General features: G+C 40.1%; 1 protein-coding gene across 3 annotated transcripts in view; it reads left to right on the top strand.

The window, feature by feature from the left end:
• Positions 1-14,143, top strand: part of LOC117259716 (syntaxin-1A-like) — a 96,205-nt gene extending 82,062 nt beyond the window's left edge. Inside the window, exons 7-10 of one of the 3 annotated variants that reach the window (XM_033631352.2) lie at positions 3,809-3,882; positions 3,983-4,117; positions 7,719-7,829; positions 12,810-14,143. In XM_033631352.2, the coding sequence (XP_033487243.1) occupies positions 3,809-3,882; positions 3,983-4,117; positions 7,719-7,829; positions 12,810-12,887 (398 nt within the window). In that variant the 3' untranslated portion in view covers positions 12,888-14,143. Of the gene's footprint in view, positions 1-3,808; positions 3,883-3,982; positions 4,118-7,385; positions 7,830-10,998; positions 11,292-12,809 lie in introns of those variants that run through there. The other 2 variants (XM_033631353.2, XM_078167079.1) reach the window with 2 other exon arrangements.
• The last annotated feature ends 1,844 nt before the right edge of the window (positions 14,144-15,987 follow it).

Here is a 15,987-nt window from a genome sequence, read left to right as displayed (position 1 = left end):
TAACTCAGGCCTCATCGGTAGATGCAAAGCAAGTGCTTCACTACAGTTGCTAGCCACGGATAACCAGCTGCAATTTGTCTCACCTATTCCTTTCCTGCGTCAGACAGCCAATTTAATGTTTGAACTGCGGGTCGATGACCTTGCTGAGAACACTGGCCTCATTTGTCACCTCCTTTCAGTTTTCTTCACCATTCTAGTGGTGAAAAAACAAAACAAAAATTGAAGCATTCGCATACTGATGTAGATGTTGATTACCATGGCAATGATACAAGCGTCAAAGTTTCAAAGCATTCAGGTCAGCCTGACTTTACATCTACAAAACAGATTAGAATCCACCGTAACATAACAAAGAGATCAACAGAGGGAGAGAAAATAGTAAATGTGAGTCTCAGGAGAAGTTTAAGTCAGTTATTTTACAGCCTTGATTATCCTCATACGAGTCGGACCTCCGGGATTAAAAAATGAAACCAACACTGAAATACCAAAAACCACAGTTCCTCTAATGGCCACTTGAGGATGGCTCCAGAAGCAGATCAATCCCTGTAGACCCCCATCTTTAAATGTCCAACTTTGCAGCAAAAATTAACATGTTTACAGCCTGCTGCAAAATACGGTTTTGGTCTTCAACATTTATGACAACTGTATGGGGGTGAATTTGTATGTAACTCACCACTAACATTTAGGCCTAGTCCACACGAGCACGGGTATTTTTAAAACCGAACTTTGTTGGCCTCCAGTTTTTAAAAAATCTGCGTCCATACGAGCGCAAATTCCACTATCAAGCAATGTAATACACATGCCAAAGCAGTAGGTGGCGATATAACTCCTAACTGTAAGGCCATTGTAGCCAATCAGAAGGCAGTAAAAAAACGTCATGACCGTAAAAACAACAACAAGCGTACTAGGCTTGCGATTGGACGAATATATCAGCAATCGCCCATCGGCTGAGTCTATCACGGTTGGTTTCATTGTTGGCGATTTTTTTGGGCGATTTTTGTCATTTTATTTTGCTAAATTAATGGTCTGTCTCCACAGAATTCAACTCGGTACATATAGTCCATAATTACTATGTAGAGCACAATTCAAAGTATGTGCGTATTGGAACTGGCAGCTTCACACTGATTTCCGACGAGTCTTTCACAAAACACGTCAGTGATGGCGGAGCTGAAAGTTACGGCCGGGGTCCACCAGACACATCAGCGGCGCGACACATCTGCAGCACGAGTCCCATAGCAGCTCGCCCCCCTGTTAATCAATTACAGCGGCTCCACCAGCAATGGGAGCGGCGCGACAACCCCTGTCTGACAACTCTCTATTTTAGGATGCTCTATTTTTGTCGCACTACGCTCCCCTACGCGACCCTCCAGCAGATAAAAACTACATGAAATAGTGTGCTAAACAAGCACAGTGTGTTTTTAAATGAATAAACCATTATCAGAGGTGATATGTGATGATTTTTTTTCATGCATTTACCCATGTTTATCCGTGACATTGTGTAAATGTCCGTGGCGGACATTTGAAAGCGAGTAGATGACAAACGGTACAGTAAACTTGTAGATAACTCAAATATACGTAATAACTTAGGTGGAAAATGCTTTAACTATCATGGCTCAGCAAACGGTAAACAAGACGCTTGACGTGACGCTTACGTTTGCAGCCGGTGAAACCCGGCCATAACGTTAATTCATAAACCATATTTGAGAACTACATCAAAAAAGATGTGCAGTTGTGCAAACAGTTGGTCGGTCTACAAAAGTTACACAGTAACAGTAGCCTGTGATAACAAATAAGTAAATATAAATGAAGGACATTGGAAAAATAAAGTGCAAAAATCACACAATCACATAAAATAATGATGTCCACTCCCTTTGCACTGTCTTTATAATAATGCCTCTCGTAGGCTTATTGCTTGAATAAATAAATACAAATAATAATAAATATAGGCTGAACAAAGAACAATGGAAAAATAAAGTGCAAAAATTACATAAAATAATAAAGTCCCTTTGCGCTGTCTTTAACGCAAAAACACAGTGTTTTACATGTTTTTGGAGAGGAAAACGAGCATGTTAACCTTAACTGGCTTAAGCAAAGTGCGCATATGGTTAACAATGTTACCAGCCGTGCTAAACACCCTCTCTGATGGCGTGCTTGTTGCCGATATGCACAGATATTTCCGTGCCATGTTGGACAAAGCATGCTGCATTTTTTTGCTGTATCGGGAGATCCGAGTTGCCGAGCTGTTTTTCTGACTTGAGGTGGCGTTCATGTGAATGATCCCATTCTGAAAGTCATTTTTCGATTCTTTCCGACATCACATGAATGCAACATTCCCCCTCTTTTTTTTTTCTCCGCCACACACACAACTGCCGAATATATCGGCAACCGCCGGTTGATGGGCTGACAGTGGCCGGTTGGAAATTTTTAACATATTGCCCAACCCTAAAGCGTACTATTATGCAGCAGGAGCAATCTCCTTAATAGCACACTCTTGCGCCTCTGTTGCTGGATGTGGTTGAGTAGCGTTAGTTGTATGATACAGCCACAAAATGCTGATATGCTGCTAAATAGCAGCAGTATTTTGTTTAGGTCCATCCTCAAATCGTCTCTCGCACACACTGGATCGAGTAATAACACAGCTGTTTTCTGTTTACGTCGCACACTGTGATGTCATACAATGGAGACGAGACAAAATGACTCCGGTTATCCTGTTCACACATGACTGCTGACACTGGACCTTTCCAAAAAGTTCACCCTGGACTCCGGTTACAAATAACTCCAGTTACAGGGCCCAAAACTGCGGTTACATGTGGATGAAAGGCCAAACCTTGAGCAAAGAGTCACGGTTTTATAAATACCCATGTTGGTGTGGACAGCCCCTTAATCAAGGCTTAAACTTTAAGCATATTTAAAGGTGGGGCTGCTTGAGTGCCAGGCTGTCTGTGAGGCACTGCTACAGTCTATGAGTCAGATGCACCACTCATTTCTCCACAGCTCCACCCTTTCCTCAAAATATGGTCACTTCCGACTCCAAAAAGCCAAAATAAAATGGCCACTTCAGACTTCAAAACGGCAGTCCACAAACCAATGACACAGTAGCTATATACATTGTTTTATATAGTCTATGTCAGACAGTCAGCTAGATGTGACCTTAGTTAGGAAAGAAAATATGGGTAATTTCCAAAGACTGGAGTTCACTCTGTAATATTTGAACTGTAAGCACGTAAGTGTTGGGATAAGGCTGTGTTTATATGGCTGAAGCTGTGTCTAGTGTTAAAAGTGTCGAGGCTTGTGGTTGTGGGAATCTAACTGAGCTTTGTATTTTAGGCTGAATTCAACTGAACATTTGATTTGTCTGGTTGAATACTGATAATCCGCAAACACACTTTATCCTGCTTGTAATCCAGATCCATGCTGATAGAGACTAAATTATGGCACTCAGGATTTTTACATCACATCCACTGCTGTTCAGAGAGATGCAAGAATAAAGAGTTTAAAATGCAGGATATTCAGGAGAGACAGATGGACACAGAGAAAATGAGCATGTGGAAAAGAGAGGCACACAGCTCTTGTTTTAATTAATCCTCAGACAGACATGAAAGAGGAGGGAGGGGGGCATTTTATTAGTCCTTCCTAATGTGATCTTCATCCACTGTAGTTTGGAGAATCTCTTAATCCGATAGTATTGCACCTACAGTTCTTAAACCCTGGGCTTAGATTTACTGTAATATCCGCACACATGATAAATCTCTTTAACACCTACAAACACGATTGCTGTTGCAAATGTCTCTGGGTGTGTTTGCCCTTTTAGCTGGAAGAAACACAACAAATGAGGAGCTGGAGAGCATGTTGGAGAGCGACAACCCGGCTATCTTTACCTCGGGGGTAAGCGATGCAATAGATGCAAAATAGATACAACATAGATGCACACAACGCATACTTTTAATCTAATTCTACTCCTCTCTTGACCCTCTCCATCTGTTAGATCATTATGGACAACATCACCGAGCAAGCCATGAATGAGATCGAGACGCGGCACAATGAGATCATCAAGCTGGAAAACAGTATCAGAGAGCTTCACGACATGTTCATGGACATGGCCATGCTGGTGGAGAGCCAGGTGAAAACATCGATCCTCTCTCAGCCCCTACAGATGTGCCAAATGCATGTGTAAACAAACCTGAAAATACGGTCATAAATTGGCAATCCATCTGCCACCATGAACGCTATAATGAAGAGTCCAGTTTGTAGATTTAGTATTTCTTCCTGTCAGTGGTTTGAAAATGTGCCCTGGCAAATGCTCAAGTTCAGCAGCACACTGTGCTCACAGTGGTAAAATCATTAACCAGCTATCGTGCTGCACCAGCTGCTGCTTCTCTCTGTCATGAAAATAACTTGACTTTAGACAGACGGCAACTGCCAATCTTTTAATTTACATATGAGTTGTAGAGTGTATTAGTACAGACTTGGAAGGAGGTTGTGTGTTTTTTTTTTTGCTCCATCTGGTTGTCTGTTTGTTAAATATCTCAGTAAATTTAGACAGAATTGGGGGCATGGATAACTATTGGCGCAAAGATCAGTTGACTGGAGTTTGGTCGTAATCTTTATTTGGGGTTTCTGCCATTAGACCATTTTTAAAAATGTAATTATCATGCTGTGTTTATGAGCTGGAAGAAAAATCTGACATCCAGGACTTCAAAGTTGGCAACTGAACAGCGTTGCATTAACGTGTTGCTTTGCACAGGGGCTATGGCTTTGTAAGTTGCTGAAATGTATCATGTCCCTGTTGGAAGTTTAATTCAGTGAGAGAACAGAGATGCTGTATAGACTGGTATACACTGCACTGAGAAACTTGCATCATGCAGTGGGCAGTGAACACAACAATATAATTCAAAGCCACACGCATACATTATGCTCATGTGTAAGAGCTACCTTTGCTAGGTAAATCTGTAGGCCTTCCTGTATATGAGGCTGCATTAGTGTGTGGAATGAGCCCCCACAGAGATGAACTGGTTTTCCTCATTGGAAATACAGTCTGAATTACGCATAAGGAAATGTGAGCACATGCATAAGATAATATGCTGAATGACAAATATGAAAGTAAATTGTTGCATGCAAGTGATATGAATTGCAGCACAATGCAATAGCGGGCATAATTGTAGTGTGGGAATGATAATTGTTGAAATGTCTCATAATTGAGTAGTATTGTGTGTATTTGTGTTCACATACTCTTTCATTCTCTTGTCACGCCTATAAATGCTCCAAATGTAAATAATTCAATGGACTAACCCTTCTTTTAATAACGGAGTGCCACTTTTAAGATTATACTGTACTTGAGTCTGGTAATTTTCTCAGCTTTGCACTCTTGTTTCTCTTTCTTTCCCACACACTGTCACCACCACAATGACTCTGAGCTCTAGAGAACAGAGAACGGCGATCCCCTTCTAATACAGAAAGGTAATCCACCTGTGATTCCTTATTTTTTTAAAATTTATTTATATACTTAAATCATTATTGCCGTGCATGAAGACCCGTATGAGTGTTGGTTCTTTATCATTTAACAATCCTAGGTCAGTGCTAAATGTGCTTCTTGACAAATGCTGATTTAAACATGGTAATGACGTCTGCTGCTTTCATAAACTAAAGTGTTAGTAAGAAGGAGCGTGTGGATAGGTATATGAAAAGAGGAAGACAAAAGAGCACTTGGTATCTTTTTCAAAGCCCACACAATACAACACACTCTATGATGCTCATATAATAAGCATAAGATTAGAATTACTTAAAGAAGCTGTGTGAAGGATTTAGTGGCATCTAGAGGACCTCAGATTACAACCACCTGTAACTTCTCCCATGTGGCAAGCATGAACTTCCAGTTAGGATTCCTTCAGTTTTCATAGTTCAGGAGGTTTTTACCGGGAGTTGAATTATCCGCAGAGGTCTCTTCCTCTCAAAAACAGATTGACCAGGTGATTAAAGGGCCAGTGTGTAATATTTGGCATGGTTTATTGTCAATCTGAATCTGAATCTGAATATTCTACCCATTAATATGTTTATACAAGTGTATAATCGCTATAAAATAAAATTTGTTTGGTTTTCGTAGCCTTATAATTATGCTTTTATATATATATATATAGCAAGGGCCTTGCTTTAGAGAGGTCGCCATCTTGCGCCGCCATGTATGTACGGCAGACCGAGCTGACAATCCAGCCAGCCAGAGAACGCGTTTCGCGTGTATAAATAAACCAACAAAGAAGACAGCGGAAGGAAGGAAGGAGGAGGAGGAAACAGCAGAGAGTGTTAGTAGTTCGTCGATAGAGAGTAGTGAAAAGTTTTTTTAGTTATAAAGTTTGCGAATGGACCACACTTACCACGCAACAGGAGAGAATGAACCCGAACCGTCATCTGCGAGGAAAAGAAGACGTAACTTCACTCCTTGTGATGCACTCACTGCGGCGCTTTTCCTCCTGATGATATATCTCCCCAATGATGGCAGCAGTAGCACTGAATCCCATTCTGTGCATTCAGCCTCTCTTCTCGCCCACTCAGCATCAAACACATGGAGTTCCTCATCTGTGTGCTCCGGCTCAAACAGGTATGGCTCTGGGTCTGTGTCCGCTACAAGAAACTCTTCAATATCGCGTTCAAAGTTGTCCATTGCAGCTACTATAGTCCGGAGATATTGCTAGGCTAAATAAACAGCTGAGCTCACCCATTTTACACACTGGCCCTTTAAAACCAGTAAAAACACTGGATAAAGCAGTTTCATGTGAATCTACTAAAAATATCAGTGTTTCTCTGATGCTGTTTGGCTGCTCACCGGCTGCTACCACAGCACCTGCTAATGTGTGCTGACTATTTTTCTCTCTGATAACTTAAGATGCTGGAGGCTTTTACCGGGAGCCAAATTATCCACAGAGGTCTCTTCCACCAACAAAGCAAACAGGCTCAATGATTTAAACACTGAATGAAGCAGTTTAACTTAAAAAAAAGTGGAGTGAAAAATAAGTGTTCGGATCATTACGGAGGGGCCGCTAACTATGGTAGCCAACGCAAAAACGCGACTACCCCTATCAAGAGTCAGTGTTTACTTTGTCACTTCTGGGCTACTGTAGAAACATTGTGGTGCAGCATCATGGTGGACTCTGTGGATGAGCTTCCGCTCCCTATGTAGATATAAATGGCTCATCCTAAGGTAACAAAAAGACAACGGTTCTTATTTTCAGGTGAATACACTAAAGAAAACATACTTATTATTTTATATTCCATTTATGCCAATGTATAACCCTACACACTGGACCTTTAAATCACATCTGTGAAAGTCTTGATGTGGTGTCAAATATGAGCTCCCAACACAACTAAAATGACATTGTCTCTTGTCTTTCATTCAGGGTGCACTGGTGAACAACATTGAGCGAAGTGTGCTGGCCGCCCATGAATATGTGGAGCAGACAAAGGAGAACATCCCAAAATGCAAAAAGTTCAAAAAGACTGGCAAACGGGTGAGATGCAAGATGCACACGTTCTACCAACTGACTCATTATGTCCTCTTTTTTTTCCCTCTTTCCTTTCTCCTTTTCTGCTTCCCATCCCATTATTCCTCCCCTTCCTCTCACCTCCTCTCCATCTGTATCCACCCCTCCTCCTGCCTTCACATCTGGCTCCCACTTTCTTCTTCTTGTCTGCATGTTTTCCATACCTCCTCTGTAACTAACCTCTCCTAGGGGGAAATGATAGACCGCATAGAGTACAATGTGGAGCACTCAGTAGACTATGTGGAGAGGGCAGTATCAGACACTAAGAAGGCGGTTAAATACCAGAGTAAAGCCCGGAGGGTGAGTCACATGTACAGCAAAACAATGCATGTGCACATGCATGCTATCGCATGATGAAGTGATAGAGAACTTCATTAATGTTGTACATATATATATATTGTAGTGTGTAACTGTCGTCGGTTTATGTGTGCATGTACTCTGCATGTGGAGCATGTGTGTCGTGAGTGTATTTGACATGTTCTACAGCAGGGATTTCAAACCACGTGTGTATATAACTCAGGTTTACCAGAGTATTTATCTAAAAAACAAACAAAAAAACACCTGAACATTACCTGCTGCCGAGAATTCAAGAAATATAAGAATGTCAGACAGGCCAATTTAGATACTAATAGTAATGGCACATTCTTGAATAACGTGTTCTAGTACAAATGTAAATCCAGTTCTCTTACTACATTCATAAACTGTACAAAATGTTGTTTTTTAAACTAAAGTTTTTGTACTTGATTTTAGTATCTTCAGCTCCTGGGTCCAGCTTCTCATTGACTGTACATGAGAGTGATATCCAGGGTTGGGCTCGTGTGAAAATCTTTTGAACCGGTTTGACATTAAGCCAAACGGCACCTTTAGACTGCAGTGGTATTGTGAATTTTACCACTAGGTGTCACACTTGACTCAGCAGCAGCTTCCGAATGGAACACAACCACATCGTATCCCAACAGCAAATGAGCGTCCAACTATCATGTTGCATTGTGTAACATTGGCACTCTCTGTCAACATTAATTAGTTGGCAAGAACTTAAGGGTTAACTCTGGGTTTTCAGTACTGCAAAGCTTGTTCTCTTTTTACCTGGATAAATCACCAAAGCAATTTATGCAGAACAGCTACCCTGCTCTGGAGCAGGTTAACTTCAGGGTATTGGCTCACAGCCTGTAAACACCCTGACGTGTGACCAGTCAGATCACTGAAATAAAATTATCCATGGACAAAATTCCAGAGTCTCAGGTAAAAAAGAGTAGTCTATACTATATATTATTATAGGTCAGTAGAATGAGTTCATTGTTCCAGGGCTCTATTTCCACTGGTTTTGAAACAGAGCTTTTAATAAACATGGAGATCGTTTACAACACTTAACACATGACTTAGCCAGATTGAACTTGTGCAAAGTTAACTTCAGTCTGCACTGATTGCTGACAGACCTCATCAGTCATTAACAAGGCTACTTTTCCACCCTTTACTTAAGTAGCAGAAACAGTCTGGCATCACTTTAAAGTGTTTTATGTGACATATTCAGAGTAGTTTCATTATCATCCAACTGAACAGTAAAAAATACTCTATACTTATATTACAAATAGCCCAGTGATACCTGCACATAATTTAAATCTGTTTTTTCAATGTTTACACATTTTTTGTTATAAAATTACAGAGCATTATTTACATCCCACGCCATTGACATTACACTGTCTGGCAGTCGCAGACACTTTCGGTACCCTTTCATCTCATATCATATGAAGCAGCCTACTTCATTCATGGCTCTGATGATGTCACTCGTAATTAACAGCCCCGCCTCTTTCACATGTATATGCTTGTGGCTGGATAGGGAACCCAGAGTTGACTGAACTAGTTGATACTCAGCTTTGTAGTACCGGTTATCCAGACAGCCAGTGTTAGGGTTAGTCATGCCAGATAGTGAGAAGATATCATGGGTAAGTTGAACTGGCTTTGTAGTACAGGCGTCTGATCAGACTGGAGACATAACCACATCAATCACAACCACTTGATGTTTCGGCCTTTCGGCCTTCTTCTGCTTGTTGATCTTGAAAAAGGCCCAAAGGCCGAAACATCATCTAAATAAAAGAAATGCATATGGAGTGTGCAACACTTGGTTTCTACAATCATATTTACTGGGGATGACATACAATATAGCCAACAACAAATAGCCTGGCTTGTTATTAGCCTTACCGTACAAGAAAATCTCAGCTCCTTGGCGATCTCCCTCCAGCCAGCTGCCACCTTATTTTGGTTTTTGTAGTGACACATAGAGGTACTGGGTAGATAATTCCTCAATTTAATTATATGAATCAGCCATTCCTCAGCCATAATGGCACTTTCAAAGTGAGCAACAGAAATAAATAGAAACAGGGTGTCTGACACAGTGGTTCACCATGTAGCTTGTGGTTAGGTAGGACACCTCTTTCATCGGCTTCACATCCAAAATGTTGCCATATATGCACAGGGTTTTTTTTTCCGAGAGGGACTCTCTGCCATGTCCCCTCTCATCACCTCAAAATACACATGAACTTTCTAGTAAAAAACACAACATGTGTCACTCCTCCCCCTCTCCCGCCTCGACTGACATATTAACTCCCTCATGGTGCCGTGCAGTCTGTGCAGTCCAACATGTCTCTGTGCTCTGTGTTAGTCACCAGTGGCTCCATTAGTCTTTTTATAAACATATAAACATAATATTATGTTAATCACATTGTCATATTGCTCATTACTCATGCAGTACAAGTTGGATTTAGCACAGTGATGCTGTTGGCGCAAGCTGCTGATGGAGGCTACCTAATTTGCCAGAATATGTCATAATGACAAAATGTCAGTTCAGCTGGTTTGCATAAATCAAACTGGTTTAAGCTCGTACACCAGACCATACCAGCAAAACCAGCGAGCAAATACTATGCTCCCTGTCATTAACACTTGAATTCATTTAAGAATTGATGGAGACTGTTGAGGAAAAAGAGCCAAAGCCGAAACATCAACAATTCCTGGATCACTATGTTTTGTGCCAGCCTTAACTATCAAATTGTGAATAGTGTTAGATTAACATCCACATATTTGGAACACCGCAAGTGGTGTCGATGAAGGGGCACTTGAGCTCATCTGACCGGGCTGCAGGGGTACGGCAGACCAAAACATCTGGGAACAACTGGTCAGGGTTACCATCATTCCTTCATTTAACAACCTGCCCCACAGTGGAACACCTCTGCCACCTCTTGGTTAATATCTACAATAGCACTCAAAGGTAGAGGAATTTCATTCATGACATGACACCAACTCAACATAATTATGTCCCCCACTTAGAATCAAAGACTGTGCACCTCAGAAATGTCTTTCTTTTTCTTCCTTTCTTCCTTTTTCTTCTGTTTCTCATTCTTTCTCCCTCTACATCCACTGAATCATTATCTGACACTCTGCCCTCCTTGTTTCCCCTCCCATTTCCCCCATCCAGAAGGTGATCCTGATAGGAGGTTGTATTGCAGCATGTCTGACCGTCCTCATTATTTCCCTCGCAGTTGGACTCAGTTAGGACTCTAAGAAATCCCTAAGAGCTGACAGGGCAGGAAGTGATGCCTCCTCCTGTGGGTCTAATGTTCGGCAGTTAAAATGTACTGTATAGTGGGCTCTGTATTGTGCAGTCAGTAACTGCGTGTGAAGTAAGAAGAAGGCTTACATTACTACCCTAAAGACAGTCCGACATGGTTCTGTGCACTCAAATATCTTACATTTACTTTTACATATATTTTTTAATACATACATTTTTCTAAACTAACAGCCAAATACTTTGACGAGCTAACGTGTGCCTTGTGTCCATTTGTGTCATGATTCACATATTGTTGTCATGCGCATGTTCTGCAGTCTTCTGAGGAGCTTTGCATGTTTTTACAAAAACAAAGCTGCAGATACTAAGTGGTTATATTAATCAAAATGCATGTGTTGAATTGAAAAACGAAAGTGCATATACCTCAGCAAAGTTCATGAACAGTCAGCTTCATATACTTACAGATGTGTCCAACATTGAGAACCCTGAAAAAAGTTTTTGAGTCCATGATCAAGGTTCAAAAATATAAATGTTTCCTTCTTTTTTCTTTGTTTTAAAGATATTTTTTTTTTTGGCTTTTTTGCCTTTAATTTATGGGAAAGCTAAGTGTGAAGGGGGAGATAGAGACAGAGAGAGAGAGAGAGCAGCAAAGGGCCACGGGCTGGAGTCGAGCCCGGCCCGTTGCAGCTACAGACTTGTACATGGGGCGCCTGCTCTATCCACCAAGCCACCAATGCTCCTATAAATGTTTCCTTTTTTGAAGCATTCAAGGAATATTTTTACCATATGGGAAATAAACATGAGTTATGAGTGACATCTGATTTCACACACATACAAAATGAACTTTTCTAGGCTTTGGCAAAGTTTTACAAATATAAAACCATCCATCTATCCATTATATGTAACCACGTGTCATATTCAGGGCTGGAGCCTAGCCAAGGTACTTGTAAACGTTCTTTGTTGCCTGTGGGCAGAGCCCGGCTTGCTGTTTCCCCTACTTTCCCTCCTATTTTTTATGCTAAGTTAAGCTCACCAGCTTCTTATGTACTGCAGATGAGAGTGGTATTAATCCTCTAAACTAATTATTATCTGAAAATGAGTAAGCGTGTGTCCAAAACTATTCCTTTAAGAACTGGAGACTAATTCCTCAGGGTTTAAATGATGGACATTGGCTGTTTATGAATGTTGAGGCATGTGTGCTTAAATGACATATTTTATGATTTAACTTTGCTTTAAAGTCACTGTGTGGATTTTTACAGAAAACTGAAACGACCTCAGTAAACACTGGCTCAGTCTGTAGTCTGCTTATTTCAGAAGGTAGCTTCATGCATCCTTAGCTACCACTAGATGGCGCCAAACTTTAGCATTTCCATTATCTACACATTGTGGCTTTAAATATAATGATTCATGTTTGTGGCATGTATGAACACACTGTGTTGTGTTTAATGTGTTATGAACAAAATGCAGGAGCCAAAGATTAATGATTTTTTAAAGTAGAGCATGTGGAAATGCCTCTAAACCACAGTGACACTCCAACATTATCAGATATATTCAAATCAAATAGTCTCTCTCCTGCATTGTGTTCATCTGCTCTTTTTCTGATTATTATACAAATTGTAATGTGTTAAAATAAAATACAACTTACATCTCTAACATGTTTTCCTTTGCCCCCCATTTGCTGCTATGGATGACTGTTAAACTGTTCTTGTTACCGCTTACAGAAGAAAATTATGATTATTATATGCTGTGTGGTTCTGGGAATCGTCATTGCTTCCATTGTTGGAGGAACGCTGGGCTAAACCTCAACCACAGTCACACTTTAAGACACACAGCTGCACACACAACAGAGCAAAAACACAACAGATTGACATTTTCAGTTTCCTGTTTTCATGAATGCAATTTAGTGCAAGGGGTGTTATTTACTGTACGACACATTTGATGCGTAGCGTACAGGGCAAAAGGTGTTTTCGCATGAGTTGCTATTTTGTAAATGTGTGGTGCTGCAAACTGTTTATCTGAGTGTTGTCAATGATATGATGTTTCCAAAAGTGAATTGTTGAATGAAAAAAGTTTTACTAAATGATATGTAACACTATACTAATACATTCCAACTTCCAAATATGACACTTAATCAGTTGTAATGCCTGTTTTGTGTTGTACAGACAAAGACGGGCCGCTAGTCTGTGTTTTCAAAGCCACGTTATCTGTAGACCCTTTGTTTAATCACATCTTGATTGACTTTATCTTTTCGTCTGATGTTCTCTCTCTGATGTCCTCTACCTCCCTCCAACAGCCCTGCATGGTTTAGTTCACTGTAAAGTGGTGTTTTGTTTTCTGTTGCAAATGAGAAAGAAGACACGTTGGATATTTTGCTGGTAGAATCATCATACTGCCAAATTTTTCTAATGTTATCCCTTATAGTTTTTGGGAAGCAATGCTACTGTACTTAACTTCTGGCCTTACCAGTTGTACAGCATTTCTGATCGTTGCTCCAGTGTTGAGTGTGTGCATGTGAAAGAGGATATGTGTGTGTGTGTTCATTTGTAGCTACATGTTTGAATGTGCTGAGTGCGAGTCGTGGGATGAGAACATGAGGTCTTGTTAATAGCCACCTGTGTCTTTGTTTTGTATAAAGTGTAAACTGATATAAAGCTCTCTAACACTGCCAGTATGTTCAAATAAGCTGTTAAAATGGAGTCTAGTCTGGTTGGATTGATAATTCTGGTCTGTAAGTGAAAACACTTGCTGATGTTTCATGTCTTTTATAAACCCCAGCTTTAAACAGAGCATATCCTTCTGTCGAGCTACTTCAATGTTTATTTTTATGAGTGAACATGAGTCAGTGAAAGCGTCAGCATGAACTCAAAGTAGCGCTGTAAAAGACTCTCATGTCAGTTTTCTGGTGACATATCGGACATGAACAGACTGTAACCATGTTACCATGTTGCCTACTCATATAGTTGCCTTTGTGTTGTATTGTGATAACATGGTTTTGTTTGTTTAATTTGAGTTTCTTTTTGTTTTGATTTTTCAAGTAAAGTTTGTCTGAAAATCACAGTGGAGTTTGTGCATTTCTTTGCATGTGTGAATTAACAGAGACCAAATGCTTCTGTAATTATTGTATTTTTCAGTCTGATTCTTCTCATAAGTGTGACTGTCCTTACTATGAGTCTTACTAACTCTTACTGCACTCGTCACCACTGTTGTAGGGATTAAGGAAAAGTCACTCTGGCCAAACGCTGTGTATCGCTACAGCCAACATGAAAGTCCAAAAGTGTGTGTGTGTGGGTGTTTATGACAACAAGACAATCTTTACTTTCAGGTGACATTATGAGTAACTGTTTACTTATTTTCTCTTTATCTTTTATTTATCTCCAAAGTTCAGTGAAGCTTCAGTGAAGTGAAATTATTCATGACTGCATCACTGATTCCTCTTCAAAAACTGCTTCAGTTTGAGTTTAAAGTGATCGAGATCAGGATCCAGTATAAGTTCTGAAGATAAAGAACTCCAAATTTTAATTCCACGGACAGAAAAAGCTGTGGATTTACACAGGGGAACCTTACAATTCCCATTGGCTGCTCCACGTGTTATTGAGCCAGAAGCTCTCAGTGGAACCATAAGTTCACTGAGCACCTGGGGAGCCTGATTATTTAAGCATTTTTGGATGAGTTTGAAATTGGCAGAATTATTGAAATAATCAAAACTTAGTATATTTAGTTTCCGAAGAACATGGCAATGATGTGCTTTCACTGATTTCCTGTTCAAAATTTTAATGGCTGGATTATATACCATCATAAGAGGCTTTATTTTTGTAGATGTCGCTTGTGACCAAGAGGTTACACAGTAACTTAAATGTGAAAAAAATCATAGCATGCACAAAACTGTTTGCAGCGTGAAATGGGAGACAGTCCCTGATAAGTCTAAATGTACGGAAGTTTGCTTTTGCAACCCTGCTCACCATCTTAACATGCTTCTCGAATTTTAGTTGTGAATCTAATATGAGGCCGAGGTATTTTACCTGACCTGTTTGATATTTTGTCCATTAATATTTAGATTTAACACACTAGCTTCTGTTGATGAGCGAACACTGGCAGAGAAGCAAACTTGCACCGTTTTGTTAATATTAAGTGAGAGATGTGACTTTTCAAACTATGCTGCGATGGACTGTAAACGACATAACAGCTATCTGGAAGCTGCCAGAGACGTTTTCGCAGATACATGTATGACTGTATCATCCCCATACACCTGAAAACCTGCTCCAACATATGATTGTGGTAAGTCATTAACATATAAGCTAAAAAAGAGCGGACCAAGAACAGAACCCTGAGGTACTCCTGTACTAGTCTGTGGGAAAGATTTCTCATCATTAATGATAACGCACTGTTATCAGTGTTAACAACAGCAGCTAGCAAAAGCCTCAGCTGGGAGCAGCAGCAGAAGCAAACAGAATTCAGTTCTTTCAGGTTTAAAATTATCATCAATGTATTGTTAAATTTTTTTTGTTTGTTTTTTGCTAATTCACCAATTACTACAAGGACAAAGCAGCTACCCCATCGACATACCAGCCCAGATCAATGTCCTGTATTCAAAGAAAAAATAAGTAAAATAACTATTATCCACAAAAATACTTAATGTATTAAAAATAAGAAGTGCTCGTTACGCAGGAAAATTAATTGAAGAGCCTCCTTCAGGACATATATTCACAGAAGCCTCTCATCATTAACTTAGTCAAGAATTTGACCGACATTAGCTGTAAAGTATTTTAGAAAGACAGTGGCACAATTTCCCAGAATTGAACAGCTGTCACTCAGACCTTCCACCCACTCAAAAGTCTAAAGTATGATGTTTTGTAATAACGTTTGTTTGTAATTGATCCTTTTAGTTGAAGATTAATTTTA

This window comes from Epinephelus lanceolatus, chromosome 4 (assembly GCF_041903045.1).
Source record: "Epinephelus lanceolatus isolate andai-2023 chromosome 4, ASM4190304v1, whole genome shotgun sequence".
NCBI lineage: Eukaryota > Metazoa > Chordata > Actinopteri > Perciformes > Serranidae > Epinephelus > Epinephelus lanceolatus.
Note: the sequence above shows the minus strand (reverse complement) of the source record. Positions and strands in the feature narration are given on the sequence as shown.